The sequence below is a fragment of the Pseudorasbora parva genome, chromosome 21, assembly GCF_024679245.1.
Source record: "Pseudorasbora parva isolate DD20220531a chromosome 21, ASM2467924v1, whole genome shotgun sequence".
NCBI lineage: Eukaryota > Metazoa > Chordata > Actinopteri > Cypriniformes > Gobionidae > Pseudorasbora > Pseudorasbora parva.
In genome coordinates this window covers 1,238,247-1,253,875 of record NC_090192.1, presented here as the reverse complement: position 1 = coordinate 1,253,875, position 15,629 = coordinate 1,238,247, and the positions used below count along the sequence as shown (strand labels likewise).

At 45.4% G+C, this 15,629-nt stretch overlaps 1 protein-coding gene across 2 annotated transcripts in view; it reads left to right on the top strand.

Moving 5' to 3' along the window:
• The first annotated feature begins 1,440 nt into the window (after positions 1-1,440).
• Positions 1,441-15,629, top strand: part of dhrs7cb (dehydrogenase/reductase (SDR family) member 7Cb) — a 14,565-nt gene continuing 376 nt past the window's right edge. The window contains exons 1-7 of one of the 2 annotated variants that reach the window (XM_067429527.1): positions 1,441-1,908; positions 4,256-4,409; positions 5,275-5,387; positions 7,470-7,680; positions 8,900-8,992; positions 9,881-10,042; positions 15,582-15,629. The exon at positions 15,582-15,629 is cut by the window's right edge and continues 376 nt beyond it. In XM_067429527.1, coding sequence (XP_067285628.1) covers positions 4,256-4,409; positions 5,275-5,387; positions 7,470-7,680; positions 8,900-8,992; positions 9,881-10,042; positions 15,582-15,629 — 781 coding nt within the window. In that variant the 5' untranslated portion in view covers positions 1,441-1,908. Of the gene's footprint in view, positions 1,909-4,252; positions 4,410-5,274; positions 5,388-7,469; positions 7,681-8,899; positions 8,993-9,880; positions 10,043-15,581 lie in introns of both variants that reach the window. The other variant, XM_067429526.1, reaches the window with a different exon arrangement.

The window sequence follows — 15,629 nt, the reverse complement described above, 5'->3', positions numbered from 1 at the left end:
AGTGCACACACACCCCCTCAGAAGTGCACACACACCCTCAGTAGTGCACACACACCCTCAGTAGTGCACACACACCCCCTCAGTAGTGCACACATACACACCCTCAGTAGTGCGCACACACACACCCTCAGTAGTACATGCACACACCCTCAGTAGTGTTCACACACACCCTCAGTAGTGCACACACACACACACCCTCAGTAGTGCACACACACACACACCCTCAGTAGTGTTCACACACACCCTCAGTAGTGCACCGACACACCCCTCAGTAGTGTTCACACACACCCTCAGTAGTGCACACACACCCTCAGTAGTGCACACACACACTCACCCTCAGTAGTGCACACACACACACACACACACACACCCTCAGTAGTGCACACACACACACACCCTCAGTAGTGCACACACACACCCTCAATAGTGCACACACACACCCTCAGTAGTGCACACACACACCCTCAGTAGTGCACACACACACACACACACCCTCAGTAGTGCACACACACACCCTCAGTAGTGCACACACACACACACCCTCAGTAGTGTTCACACACACCCTCAGTAGTGCACACACACCCCCTCAGTAGTGTTCACACACACCCTCAGTAGTGCACACACACCCTCAGTAGTGCACACACACACTCACCCTCAGTAGTGCACGCACACACACACACACACACACACACACACACACACCCTCAGTAGTGCACACACACACACCCTCAGTAGTGCACACACACACCCTCAATAGTGCACACACACACCCTCAGTAGTGCACACACACACACCCTCAGTAGTACACACACACCCTCAGTAGTATTCACACACACCCTCAGTAGTGCACACACACCCTCAGTAGTGCACACACACACCCTCAGTAGTGCACACACACACCCTCAGTAGTGCACACACACACCCTCAGCAGTGCACACACACACACACCCTCAGTAGTGCACACACACACACACACCCTCAGTAGTGCACACACACACACCCTCAGTAGTGCACACACACATACCCTCAGTAGTGTTCACAAACACGCTCAGTAGTGCACACACACATACCCTCAGTAGTGTTCACACACACCCTCAGTAGTGCACACACACACACCCTCAGTAGTGCACACACACACACACACACACCCTCAGTAGTGCACACACACACCCTCAGTAGTGCACACACACACACCCTCAGTAGTGCACACACACACACCCTAAGTAGTGCACAAACACACACACCCTCAGTAGTGCACACACACACCCTCAGTAGTGCACACACACACACACACACCCTCAGTAGTGCACACACACACCCTCAGTAGAGCACACACACACCCTCAGTAGTGCGCACACACACACACACACAGGAGCAGCCGATGTCTATTATAAGAGCCCAGTTCCGGCTGAGACGGCAGCGTGTGTATGAAGGACAGGAGGACGGTCAGCCTCAGTAGTGCACACACACACGCCCTCAGTAGTGTTCACACACACCCTCAGTAGTGCTCACACACACCCTCAGTAGTGCACACACACACACCCTCAGTAGTGCACACACACACAGGAGCAGCCGGTGTTTATTATAAGAGCCCAGTTACGGCTGAGACGGCAGCGTGTGTATGAAGGACAGGAGGACGCTCAGCCTCAGTAGTGTTCACCACACACCCTCAGTAGTGCTCACACACACCCTCAATAGTGCACACACACACACCCTCAGTAGTGCACACACACACCCTCAGTAGCACACACACACACAGGAGCAGCCGGTGTCTATTATAGGAGCCCAGTTGCGGCTGAGACGGCAGCGTGTGTATGAAGGACAGGAGGACGCTCAGCCTCAGTCTGATTAACAGCAAAACTGCACTCATTTCCAGGGAAGGCTGGATTAACTCTTCACACACACACTGTAAGTACACTGAAAATAACTCAGATTACACTGACCTGCGTGCCTGCGAGAGTTCAGCGCTGTATATCAGTGTGTGACGCGCGGCAGTGTTGGACACGGAAATGTTGTGTTAAAATGCAACATTAAATGTTTGCTGGTGAAATCCTGCGACAGTGAAGCTCATTTATTCTTTTTATGCATGTCCAAATATGTGCTTGTGTGTGTGAGCGAGGCTATTTATAGAGTGTGTCCTCAGCGCCACTGTTATGGAGAGAGTGACACACGTTACGGTATATACATGATCAGAGAGGTAACTGTTCAGTGAAGGCAATCGACTTCATTTCTCAATAGTGTACTCAAATCATCATACTATCACTGAATCTGATGTGTCTTAACTTTAACATGAAGCTGATTGGCTGAAAGTCAGTGCTGGCCGAGGCCCTTTGAGCTCTACAGGAGGAAAGTCAGGCTTTAGAACTGAATAACAATGACTGGAGGAAGATTGCACTCGAAAAAATGCTGGATTATTTTAACCCAATGTTGGGTCAAATATGGACTAACCCAGCTATTGGGTTGTTTTGACCGAGCAGTTGGGTTGTTTTAAACTGGGTTAAAACAACCCAATTGCTGGGTTAGTCCATATTTGACCCAACATTGGGTTATTTTTTACCCAGAAAACCCAAGCGGTTGGGTTGTTTTAACCCTGCGGTTGGGTTAAATAATTGCTTAAGACAACCCAATCGCTGGGTTAAAACAACCCAATTGCTGGGTTAGTCCATATTTGACCCAACATTGGGTTATTTTTTACCCAGAAAACCCAAGCGGTTGGGTTGTTTTAACCCTGCGGTTGGGTTAAATAATTGCTTAAGACAACCCAATCGCTGGGTTAAAACAACCCAATTGCTGGGTTAGTCCATATTTGACCCAACATTGGGTTATTTTTTACCCAGAAAACCCAAGCGGTTGGGTTGTTTTAACCCTGCGGTTGGGTTAAATAATTGCTTAAGACAACCCAATCGCTGGGTTAAAACAACCCAATTGCAGGGTTAGTTCATATTTGACCCAACATTTGGTTGTTTTTTACCCAGAAAACCCAAGTGGTTGGGTTGTTTTAACCCAAGCGGTTGGGTTAAATAATTGCTTAAGACAACCCAATCGCTGGGTTAAAACAACCCAATTGCTGGGTTAGTCCATATTTGACCCAACATTGGGTTGCTTTTTTACCCAGAAAACCCAAGCGGTTGGTTTGTTTTAACCCTGCGGTTGGGTTAAATATTTACTTAAGACAACCCAATCGCTGGGTTAGTCCATATTTGACCCAACATTGGGTTGTTTTTTTACCCAGAAAACCCATGCGGTTGGGTTGTTCTAACCCTGCGGTTGGGTTAAATATTTGCTTAGAACAACCCAATTGCTGGGTTAGTCCATATTTGACCCAACCATTGGGTTGTTTTTTAAGAGTGTGTGTGAACTATACGTTTAATCGCAGCCTTTTGAAACGATGATACTGCACTGCAAAAATGCTCTTCTTATTTAGTATTTTTTTCTTGTTTTCAGTCAAAATATCTAAAAACTCTTAAATCAAGATGCATTTACTAGATCAGCAAAACGACATAAGATATTTTTTCTTGTTTTCTTTAAAATAAAATCTAAATGAAGAGAGTTTTTGCTGAAAACAGGCAAAATGATCTGCCAATGGGGTGAGAAAAATAATCTTATTTCTGATTGAAATCTTGTTTCTTGTTTCCGTCTCAAACAGAAATCAGATTATTTTGCCTGTTTTCAGCAAAAACTCTCTTCATTTAGATTTTATTTTCAACACAACAAGAAAAGTATGTTGTTTTACTGATCTAGTAAATGCATCTTGATGTAAGAATTGTTAGATGTTTAGACTGGAAACAAGACAAAATGACTGAGGAAGAAGAGGATTTTCTGCATTGTGTCGCATGTGTTTCTCACACCGCAGGATCTTACACTGTACATCTTTGTTGGTTTAACTTAAAAAAGTAAGTAATGTGCCTTAAAATTTTGATTTTATTGAAATATTTTTTTAGTTAATATAATGAAGGAAATTGGTTTATTTATTATATTTATTAAAATATTATTGTATCTGAACCACATATAAATTTACTAAATTATAAAAAATAGCACAATTTGGCTGCATCATCACAAATAAAACACACACACTTACCCAATATGCTTACAAAATCATTTTATAATATTTGAATAAAGGTTGTTGATTTTAAAAATATGTTCTTTGTATTTACTCAAATTTTTAATTTCAATGAACTCAAAATTTTAAGGTAACCAGGTTACTCACTTTTTACATATTTGTATTTACCGTGTAGTTTGTCTTGTGTTTCAGAAGATGGGTGTCCCGTCTGTCATGGTGCTTCCACTGCTGATCGTGGTGTTCGCCGGCGTTTACTACGTTTACAACGAGATTATGCGCTTCATGTCCAAATCCACGGTGCGGAACAAAGTGGTGGTGATCACAGACGCCGTGTCCGGAATGGGAAGTGGTAATGCTTCTCTAATGCTCTATTATAACCTAAAACACTTCATTAAACAACACACGTTTTAAACTGGCCGTACACTCATTTTCTAGTTCGCAGAAATAAGGGTTAGTTCCCCCAATAATGAAATGTCTGTCATTAACTCCTCTCCCTAATGTCGCTCCACACCCGTAAGACCTCCGCTCATCTTCACACACAGTTTAAGATATTTTATATTTAGTCCGAGAGCGTATGCAAGTGTATGCACACTATACTGTCCATGTCCAGAAAGGGAATAAAAACATCATCACAGTAGTCCATATGAGACATCAGTGGGTTAATTAGAGTCTCTTGAAGCATCCAAAATACATTTGGGTCCAAAAATAACAAAAACTACGACTTTATTCAGCATTGGCTTCTCTTCCGCGTTTGTGTTCAATCCTCAAATAAAGATTCAAACGGTTATGAATCAGCGAATCGATTCATGATTCGGATCGCGTGTCAAACTGCTGAAATCACGAGACATTGGCGATCCGAATCATGAATCGATTCGCTGACTCATAACCGTTTGAATCTTTATTTGAGGATTGAACACAAACGTGGAAGAGAAGCCAATGCTGAATAAAGTCGTCGTTTTTGTTATTTTTGGACCCAAATCGACCCAACCGTTCGAATCTTTGTTTTGAAATCGGCCCATCACTATATAAGGCATTATTTAGTTTTTTTGAGCACAAAAACTATTCTCGTCGTGATATTAGGGTTAGTAATTAATGACAGAATTTTCAATTTTGGGTGAACTAACCGTTTAATTTCATCTGAACATGAACGGCACATTTGCAGTAAGTGTTGGTTTGAGTTTGCTCAGTGTGTCCTCCTCTGATTGGCTGTCCAGAGTGTGCTCGGCTGTTTCACCAGGGCGGGGCGAGGCTGGTTCTGTGCGGGCCCGGCTGGGATAAACTGGAGTCTCTGTACGAGTCGCTGTGCAGCGGATCAGACCCCAGCAGAGTGAGTGTGTGTGTGTGTGTGTGTGTGTGTGTGTGTGTGTGTGTGTGTGTGTGTGTGTGTGTGTGTGTGTGAGTGAGTGTGTGTGTGTGTGTGTGTGTGTGTGTGTGTGTGAGTGTGTGTGTGTGTGTGTGTGTGTGTGTGTGTGTGTGTGTGTGTGTGTGTGTGTGTGTGTGTGTGTGTGTGTGTGTGTGTGTGTGTGTGTGTCTTCCTCTGTCATGGACAATGGCAGGATTTCCTGACAGCTGAATGTCCATGAGTCTCGGCTGCATCACAACATGTTGAGTTCATTAATTTTGCCATAATCAGAAGTGCCTTGAGTAATGATATATTTTTAAATGCTATTAAAAAGTAAATCGTATTAAATTATGGCTGCAGTGAATAAAGACACGAATCGTTAAAAGCACTCACTACTAATACGATCAAAGTACACAGCAGACAATTTGATATCTAAATAATATATAGTTTAATTAATATAAATATTAATAAAAATGTAATATCATTTATATTTCTATATTTATACTTATATATTTATATTATACATTATGTATATATTGTGTTTAACTAAGATAAATATTGATAAATACATTTTAATATAAATTATTTATATTAAGTTTGATAAAAAAAAAAAAAATATGTTTATTTTTAAAATTCAAATATATATTATATATGTCTGAGTATGTGTTTTTGTTTAATTAAATATATTAAGTTTATAGAAAAATATATATATTGTATATATCCACTCCCGTAAAGGATTATTAGGAACACACACTAATACTGTGTTTGACCCTTTCTCCTCCAGAACTGCCTTAATTCTCCGTGGCATTGATCAACAAGCTGCTGAAAGCATTCCTCAGAAATGTCGGCCCATATTGATAGGAGAGCATCTTGCAGTTGATGGAGATTTGTGGGATGCACATCCAGGGCACGAAGCTCCCGTTCCACTACATCCCAAAGATGCTCTATTGGGTTGAGATCTGGGGACTGTGGCGGCCATTTTAGTTCAGTCAACTCATTGTCATGTTCAAGAAACCAATCTGAAATGATTGGAGCTTTGTGACATGGTGCATTATCCTGCTGGAAGTAGCCATCAGAGGATGGGGACATGGTGGTCATAAAGGGATGGACATGGTCAGAAACAATGCTCAGGTAGGCCGTGGCATTTAAACGATGCCCAGTTGGCACTAAGGGGCCTAAAGTGTGCCAAGAAAACATCCCCCACACCATTACACCACCACCACCATCCTGCACAGTGGGAACAAGGCATGATGGATCCATGTTCTCATTCTGTTTACGCCAAATTCTGACTCTACCATCTGAACGTCTCAACAGAAATCGAGACTCATCAGACCAGGCAACATTTCTCCAGTCTCCAACTGTCCAATTTTGGTGATCTTGTGCAAATTGTCGCCTCTTTTTCCTATTTGTAGTGGAGATGAGTGGTCCCCGGTGGGGTCTTCTGCTGTTGTAGCCCATCCGCCTCAAGGTTGTGTGTGTTGTGGCTTCACAAATGCTTTGCTGCATACCTCGGTTGTAACGAGTGGTTATTTCAGTCAAAGTTGCTCTTCTATCAGCTTGAATCAGTCGGCCCATTCTCCTCTGACCTCGAGCATCAACAAGGCATTTTCTCCCACAGGACTGCCGCATACTGGATGCTCTTCCCTTTTCACACCATTCTTTGTAAACCCTAGAAATGGTTGTGTGTGTAAATCCCAGTAACTGAGCAGATTGTGAAATACTCAGAGCGGCCCGTCTGGCACCAACAACCATGCCACGCTCAAAACGGCTTAAATCACCTTTCTTTCCCATTCTGACATTCAGTTTGGAGTTCAGGAGATTGTCTTGACCAGGACCACACCCCTAAATGCACTGAAGAACTGCCATGTGATTGGCTGATTAGATAATTGCATTAATGAGAAACTGAACAGGTGTTCCTAATAATCCTTTAGGTGAAAGTATGTAACTGTAAAAAGGTTTGAGGAATACAGTAAAAGCATTAATACTGTGAATTGCGGTGAACTGTTTTCTGTTTTAATAGGTTATTAAAAGTTTAATTTCTCCTTGACTCTGGTTTCCTTCTTTCAGACGTTCACACCCAAGCTGGTCCTGCTGGATTTCAGCGATACGGAGAGCCTTCCGGATGCGGTCGCAGAGGTCAGCGAGTGCTACGGCTGTGTGGATGTGCTCATATTCAACAGCAGCATGAAGGTCAAAGCACCGGTCCAGAACCTGAGCCTGGAGATGGACAGAACCGTCATGGACGTCAACTACTTCGGGCCCGTCGCGCTGGCCAAAGGTAGAGCTGCGGCCCAAATCATGATAAACACACTGCAATACATGCTCTTCTTACACTCTAAAAAATGCTGGGTGAAAAACAACTCACTCAAAAAAAATTCGGAGTAAAAAACAACCCAGTGTTGGGTCAAATATGAACTAACCCAGCAGTTGTTTTAACCCACCGATTGGGTTTTCTTAAGCAAATATTTAACCCAACATTGGGATAAAACAACCCAGCATTTTTTAGAGTGCAAGCTGGGTTGAAAATGGACTAACCCAGCAATTGGTTTGTTTTAACCAAACGGTTGAGTTGTTTTAACCCCGCAATTGGGTTGTTTTAACCCAGTGGTTGAGTTGTTTTAACCCTGCAATTGGTTTGTTTTAACCCAGCGGTTGAGTTGTTTTAACCCCGCAATTGGGTTGTTTTAACCCAGCGGTTGAGTTGTTTTAACCCCGCAATTGGGTTGTTTTAACCCAGCGGTTGAGTTGTTTTAACCCCGCAATTGGGTTGTTTTAACCCAGTGGTTGAGTTGTTTTAACCCCGCAATTGGGTTGTTTTAACCCAGCGGTTGAGTTGTTTTAACCCCGCAATTGGGTTGTTTTAACCCAGTGGTTGAGTTGTTTTAACCCCGCAATTAAGTTGTTTTAACCCAGCTGTTGGGTTAAATGTTGCTTAAGACAACCCAATTTCTGGGTTAAAACAAAACTAGGTTGTTTTTAGTCCAGCATTTATTTATATATATATATATAGATGATATTGGTCATGATTGGTCGTTACCTTTGTAAATGTCATGGATTTTGAGTATTATATATATGCCTGGTGAAGGTCATGAAAAAAGAAACGTTGCTAATAAAAAGTGTTTGATTTTTGCAAGTATGTGTGCGGGATTTCCTTTTGTTTGTTTGTTGAGATTTTTGGATCTGGTTATCCTTCGTCCTACGCACCTATCTGTTATCTACAGGTGTGTGATGGTAATTGTGCACTAATTTAGTCCAAACATCTAAAAATTCTTAAAACAAGAAGGATTTACTAGACAAGCAAAAGTTATTGTCTTGTTTTGGGAAAAATTTACTCAAAATGAAGAGAGTTTTTGCTTAAAATAAGATAAATAATTTGTACTTGTCTAGTAAATGTGTCAATGTCATTTTGTTGTTGTTGATATTTTGACTAGAAACGAGACAAAAATACTAAGTAAGAAAAGCATTTTTCACAGTGCAGATGCTTGTGTTTGTTGCAGGAGTCCTGCCATTAATGATCACTCGACGGACGGGTCAGTTTGTGTTGGTCAACAGCATCCAAGGGAAACTGGCTCTTCCTTTCCGAACCTGCTGTAAGAGTCCCTTCACACACACATCAGCTTTTTTCATCTGAATCATACGGACGTGGACATCACTCGTAGGTTTGACCGCGGATAACTGAAAATGGGTAAAGAGGCGGGATTTGGGCGGAGCTTAGGTTACATGATGACTAACAGACAGCAGACTAACAGCAATCCACCTGTCAATCAAAGTGGCCACGCCCTTAATTATGCAGAACTTTAAGGCTTTATATAACGTACACAAATGAGTTATAAAAAAATTCACCCCCTCACAATCGTCATGAAGGGTAAAATTAGCCGTAAAGACCAAAACCACAATTTGTTCCAGACTGTAAATGTGTTTTTTCTGCTGTAAAGTTGGGCATTTTAACATGAGCTCAATGAGATTCTGCTCCGGATCGTGTGTCAAACTGATGAAATCACGTGACATTGGCGATCCGAATCACGAATCGATTCGCTGACTCATAACCGTTTGAATCTTTATTTGAGGATTGAACACAAACGCGGAAGAGAAGCCAATGCTGAATAAAGTCGTAGTTTTTGTTATTTTTGGACCCAAATGTATTTTGGATGCTTCAAGAGACTCTAATTAACCCACTGATGTCTCATATGGACTACTGTGATGATGTTTTTATTCCCTTTCTGGACATGGACAGTATAGTGTGCATACACTTGCATACGCTCTCGGACTAAATATAAAATATCTTAAACTGTGTGTGAAGATGAACGGAGGTCTTACGGGTGTGGAGCGACATTAGGGGGAGGAGTTAATGACAGACATTTCATTGTTGGCTGAACTAACCCTTTAAAACAATAATGATGTGCACCCATAAATCATTTAGAATATACATTGTAATATTCCATACTTTTTTTTCCAACTGTCTCAATTGTGTGTCTCAGATGCGGCCTCCAAGCATGCGGTGCAGGCGTTCTTTGACTGTCTGCGAGCGGAGGTGGAGGAGTTCGGGATCTCCGTCAGCACCATCAGCCACACCTTCATTAATGCCGTCGCTCAGGAAGCCACGCCCTCCAAAGCCCCGCCCACAAACCCCCTCTGGGCCTGTGAGTAAAGAGCCCTGACTCACTCTAACATACAATTAGGTGTTCCTTTTGTAAAGTAAGAATGCTGCCGCACACCCTCGGACACATCTGCTCCGGACGCTCCTCTGAAGATCAGCAGTCATTGAGTCGCCTTCTGTTTGCAACACGCTCGACTCCAAACGCCCAGTGAGCGCCTGTGTAGACACGAGTATAAGGATTATATGACACACACACTACTGAGGGATGTGCCATGATTTACAATGAAGTGTGTGTGTGTGTGTGTGTGCCCTTGATTATCTTACATTGTGTGGACCAAATGTCCCCATAAGGATAGTAAAACCTGAGATCAGCAGCCAGCGTTCCCCACTTTTCAAAAGGCTTATAAATCACACAGGAGGAGTTTTTATGAGAAAGTAAAAATGCAGAATGTTTCCTGTGATGGGCAGGGTTATGGGCATTTGTGTGTGTGTATGTGTGCGTGTGTGTGTGATGGGTAAGTTTAGGGGCAGGGGCAGTGTGTGAGTGTGATGGGTAGGTTTAGGGGCAGTGTGTGTGTGTGTGTGTGTGTGTGTGTGTGTGTGTGTGTGTGTGTGTGTGTGTGTGTGTGTGTGATGGGTAGGGTTAGGGGCAGTGTAGGGGGATAGAATGTACAGTTTGTTTGTACAGTATAAAAATCATTACGTCTATGGAAAGTCCCACAAAGATAGTGATCCAGACGTTTGTGAGTGTGTGAGTGTGTGTGTGTGTGTGTGTGTGTGTGTGTGTATAGTACAGGTAACAAGTTTGGTCTGACCAAACAGAAGAGCTACTGGAGCTCAAACTGGAAACATCTTGATGCCAGATACCACAGCACACCTTCAGGGGTCTACTGGAGTCTATCAGAGACGGGTCAGGGGGACCAACACAAGATTAGTTCATAATGTTATGCCTGATCGGTGTAAATGCAGGCTTGATGAGCATAAGAGACTTAGTAAAAATTTTACAATGTTACCAGTAGGCTACCATTACTATTATTATCATGAATATTATTGTTGTTATTATTATGATGATTACTACTGCTTTGTTTTGTTCTTGTTTCTCTCTCTTCTTTACGTGTATCACTGCTGGTCTCATTGACAAATCGTACCTGTGGCACCGTTTTTGCAAACCACAAAATACGTACCAAAATGTACATATCACTGCAGTTTCCAACAGAAATGAACACTAGGGGCAGTAAAACAGCATTTATTTTTTATTTTTTACCATAGTCCATGATTTGTCAATAAATACATTGGAGTTTGCGCCACTTAACCAGCTCCATATGCTTGGATTTTCTGACCTATTAAGCTCGATAGCTCAGCTGGCACAGATTTATACTTGCGATGCTGAAAGCTCAGGAACGAATCCCATAAAAAACGATTCATGATAAAAGACAAGTTCAAAATACAAGCTAAAATGACACATAAAATGAAAATTGACAGATACAATCTTATTTTTGTCACATTTGCTGTTGTTAACAATATCGGGTCGGTTTAGGGTTTAAGTGTGGGTGTACGTTAAAAAACGTCTCGGGTTATGACTATAACCCTTGTTCCCTTTATCGAGGGAACTCGCACTGGGTCGTCGAGTGACGACACTCTGGGGAATGCCCCCAGCGAGGTGTCTGAAGCATGAATGGAATCTGTCACCAATCTGATTGGTGCTGCGTCATGACGTAGTCTGTGACGGTATGTGCGGAAGCTATAAGAGAATGCCAGCACATGGTAAAGATAGCTTTGTGATGAAGCGGGCGCTCTATGTGAGAAGGTGTGGCGACGAGACGCAGTGTCTCGTTCCCTCTCAGGGAACAAGGGTTATAGTCATAACCCGAGATGTTCCCTTTATCGAGGGAACTCGCACTGCGTCGTCGAGTGACGAAACTCTGGGGAACGAATACCCACTATGCCACACCGCATCACGCCCATCCTAGTGTGAAGCTGGCCCCCCCAGGCACACTTAGGACGCAAGCACCCTGGCACCTGGCGTCACCGGGAGATCCAGCTTGTAGAATCTAATAAAGGTGTGAGGGTTGGCCCAACCTGCCGCCTCGCAAATCTCAACAAGCGAGGCTCCAGACAGGAGGGCCAAAGGGGAGGCCAAGCCCCTCGTAGAGTAAGCCCTTTCTTGGATGAGCCAAAGCACACCAACAGCTGGTCTGATTTTCTCCACCACGCAGACCTCTCACAATAAATTCTCAATTCCCTGACCGGGCAGAGCAAGTAGAGTCTAGCCTCCTCTGCCGTTGCGTGAGGCGGAGGATGAAAAGCCTGAAGAAACACCGACCTCATCCCCACAGATGGAACCCTGGACACATAGCCCGGCCTGGGGTGTAAAATAGCCTTCACCCCGCCAGGGGCAAACTCCAAGCAAGCTGGCATTACCGCCAAGGCCTGGAGGTCCCCCACTCTCCTCAGAGAAGTGATGGCGAGGAGAAAGGCCACCTTAAGGGTCAGGTTTCTCGCCTTAGCCGACTCCAATGGCTCGAAGGGGGCCTCAGCACACCCTTCGAGAACCACTGCCAGATCCCAGGCTGGGATCCTGGAATGAGCCGCAGGCTTCAACCTCCGAGCCCCACTGAGACTTGTACAGTCTCCTCGTGGAAGGAGCCCTAGAGCTGAGAATGGTCTCAACGACACCGGCTGACAAGCCATCCTCTAGGTACTGAGCCCCCTCAAGGGCCAGACCCAGAGGTCCCACAACTCGGGCCTGGGGTGAAAGATTGTGCTCCCTGCCTGAGACAGCAGATCCCTCTTAAAGGGGACCTGCCATGGAAGGCCGTCTAGGAGTGCCACAATGTCGGAGAACCAAACTTGGGTCGGTCACCGGGGTGCTACTAGGAGAAGGCTGATGCCCTTCCAGCGGACAGTTTCCCCTGGGACCACAGGATTTCCACTAAATCACCAAAGACCCCCTGATGATTTAGATACGAAACCACGGACATATTGTCAGATCGTATCAGGACATGGTTGCCATGGAGGTCCGGGAGAAAGCTCCTCAGAGCTTTGTAAGCCGCCAGCATTTCTAGGCAATTGATTTACCAAGAATAATGCTGGAACCCCCACAGACCTCTCGCAAACCGGCCTGCCATTACCCCGCCGCAACCCGTGAGGGAGGTGTCTGTTGAAAGGATCTTCCTGCAACATGATTCTCCCAACACTGGCCCCTGGGACAGGAACCAAGGATCTTTCCATATGGCGAGGGAACGAAGGCATCTGTTTGTTACCCTGATCATACAAAAAGGGAAAACCCCTGGGTACCCAGCCACCACTGGAGGGCTCTCATGTATAGCAGGCCGAACAGAACCATGTTGGACGCTGCTGCCATGAGACCCAGCAGTCTCTGGAACTGCTTCACAGTGCGGCTGTGGCCTAGCTTCATCGCTGAGACTTCCGCCTGTATGGACTCGACACGTGCGGGGGACATTCGGGCCCACATCGTAGTCAAGTCCCACACAATTCCCAGGAATGTGGTCCTCTGGGAAGGCGTTAACACACTCTTCTTTGTGTTTAGTCTCAGCCCCAAGCACCTTAATTGGGCCAGAATGACATCTCGATGCCGAACTGCCATCTCTAGTGACTTGGCCAATTTAAGCCGGTCATTGATGTAATTGAGTACATGGATGCCCTGGAGCCTGATAGGGGCAAGCGCTGCATCCATGCACTTGGTGAAGGCTAGAGGGAAGAACCTGATACTGGTACGCTTTGCCCCCGTAAGAAAACCTCAGGAACCTCCTGTGGGCAGGGAGGATGGAGATGTGGAAATATGCGCCCTTGGGATCTTTTGTGACAAAACAGTCCTCAAACTCACGATGGCTGGAATAGTGAGCATCTTGAACCTGAATCTCCTCAGAGACTGATTCAAGTACCTCAGATCTATTATAGTACACAACCCCCCCATCCTTTTTGGGAACAATGAAGTACCGGCTGTAAAAGCCAGACTCCCTGTCTGGCGGAGGAACACGTTCTATGGCCTCCTTGACCAGCAGGGAGCATACTTCCTGTTCCATAACCTGCCTCTGGGCCGGGGGACCACGGTCGAGACCACACCGCTGAACTTCGGTTGTGGAGTTCTGAACTGCAGTCTCTATCCCCTTCCCATGAAGCATTGTTAACAGCGGGAGCACAGTATTGGTTTCCCCAGAGCTGCAGGGCAAGAGCGACCTCGGTCGTCCGCCCTCGAGGGGGCCAGCTCTGAGTGGTCCTGCCACAGCTAGGACCGTTTGCCAGAAGCCTTCTTCGCCTGAAGGACAGCCATCAAATCGCCCTTTGGTTGCGCCTGCCGGTAGGCTGGACGGCTGGGGCTACCCCCTCAAGGCAGCCTTGTCCTCAGACCCTAAGCAGCGAGGGAGATATTGCCGAAAGGCTGCTGACTGTTTCCTCACCTCCTGGAATCTCTCAACGACAGAATTTTCCGAGCCGCCGACAAGACCAGCAGGGCAAAAAGGACTTCTCCCTGTCCTTTATCCCTGATAGGTTTAACCAGAGGTGCCTCTCCACGTACACCAAACCTGCCATGGAGCGGCCGATAGCATGAGCCGTCTCCTTTGTGACACAGAGAGACAAGTCGGTGGCCTTCCTGAGCTCGGCAATATCGTCCGGGGACGGACCCTTGCCCTCATCGAGCTTTTTTAAGAGCTCCGCTAGGTAGGCCTGCAGGACCGCCTTGGTGAGCAGGCAACTACCAGTGTGCCCGGCCGCCTTATAGGCCCTGCCCACCAGGGATGAGGTATCCCTGCATGGGGCAGAACCGGGGCTTTCAGGGACGAAGCTGCCTCAGGAGACAAATAGCTTGCTAGTGCCTCCTTGACACGGGGCAACGCCCCATACCCGGCCTCAGACGCACCAATCACGCTGAATAAGGTTTTTCCCACGACTTACACAACTCGTTGCGCAAGTCTGGGAAGAACGGCAAGCCCCGGCCTGGTGGCTGAGCCCGCTTTTTAAAAAAGCGTCCGTCCAGCTTGCTCACAGGCTGGACTTCCACAGCTGGTGTGTGTCCGTACCCGTAATGAAGCGAGCGGCATGGATGCACACACCGTCTAAACTGCTTGGTTACCACTGCTGCTTTCACTTTTTTTACTTTGGGACAGATGAACAATAAATGGACAAACAAAATTGACACAGAGCGCCTCCGCTAAAGAGCAAAAGCTATCTTTACCATGTGCCGGCGTTCTCTTATAGCTTCCACACATGCCGTCACATACTACGTCATGACGCAGCACCAATCAGATTGGTGACAGATTCCATTCATGCTTGAGTCACGTAACGCTGGGGGCGTTCCCCAGAGTATCGTCAGATTCACGCACATCTGTTCCGGAAAAAATAAGCTTTTAGCGCCACCCATTGGACATTTCACTTGAAACTGTCGCGATATGTACGTATTGATACGTATTTTGTAGTTTGTAAAAACGTTGCCATAGGTACGTTTTCACCAATCTGGTCCTCTACCTTGTAGCTACTGTTTTGTCAAAAAAATAAATAAATAAAATAATGTTTGATGGGAGCGTTAACACACACACACATTGCCTGTGCTCTGGTTTCAGACGTCTCCAGCATGCTGAACACACACGGCGTGAGTCCCGACGGTTTGG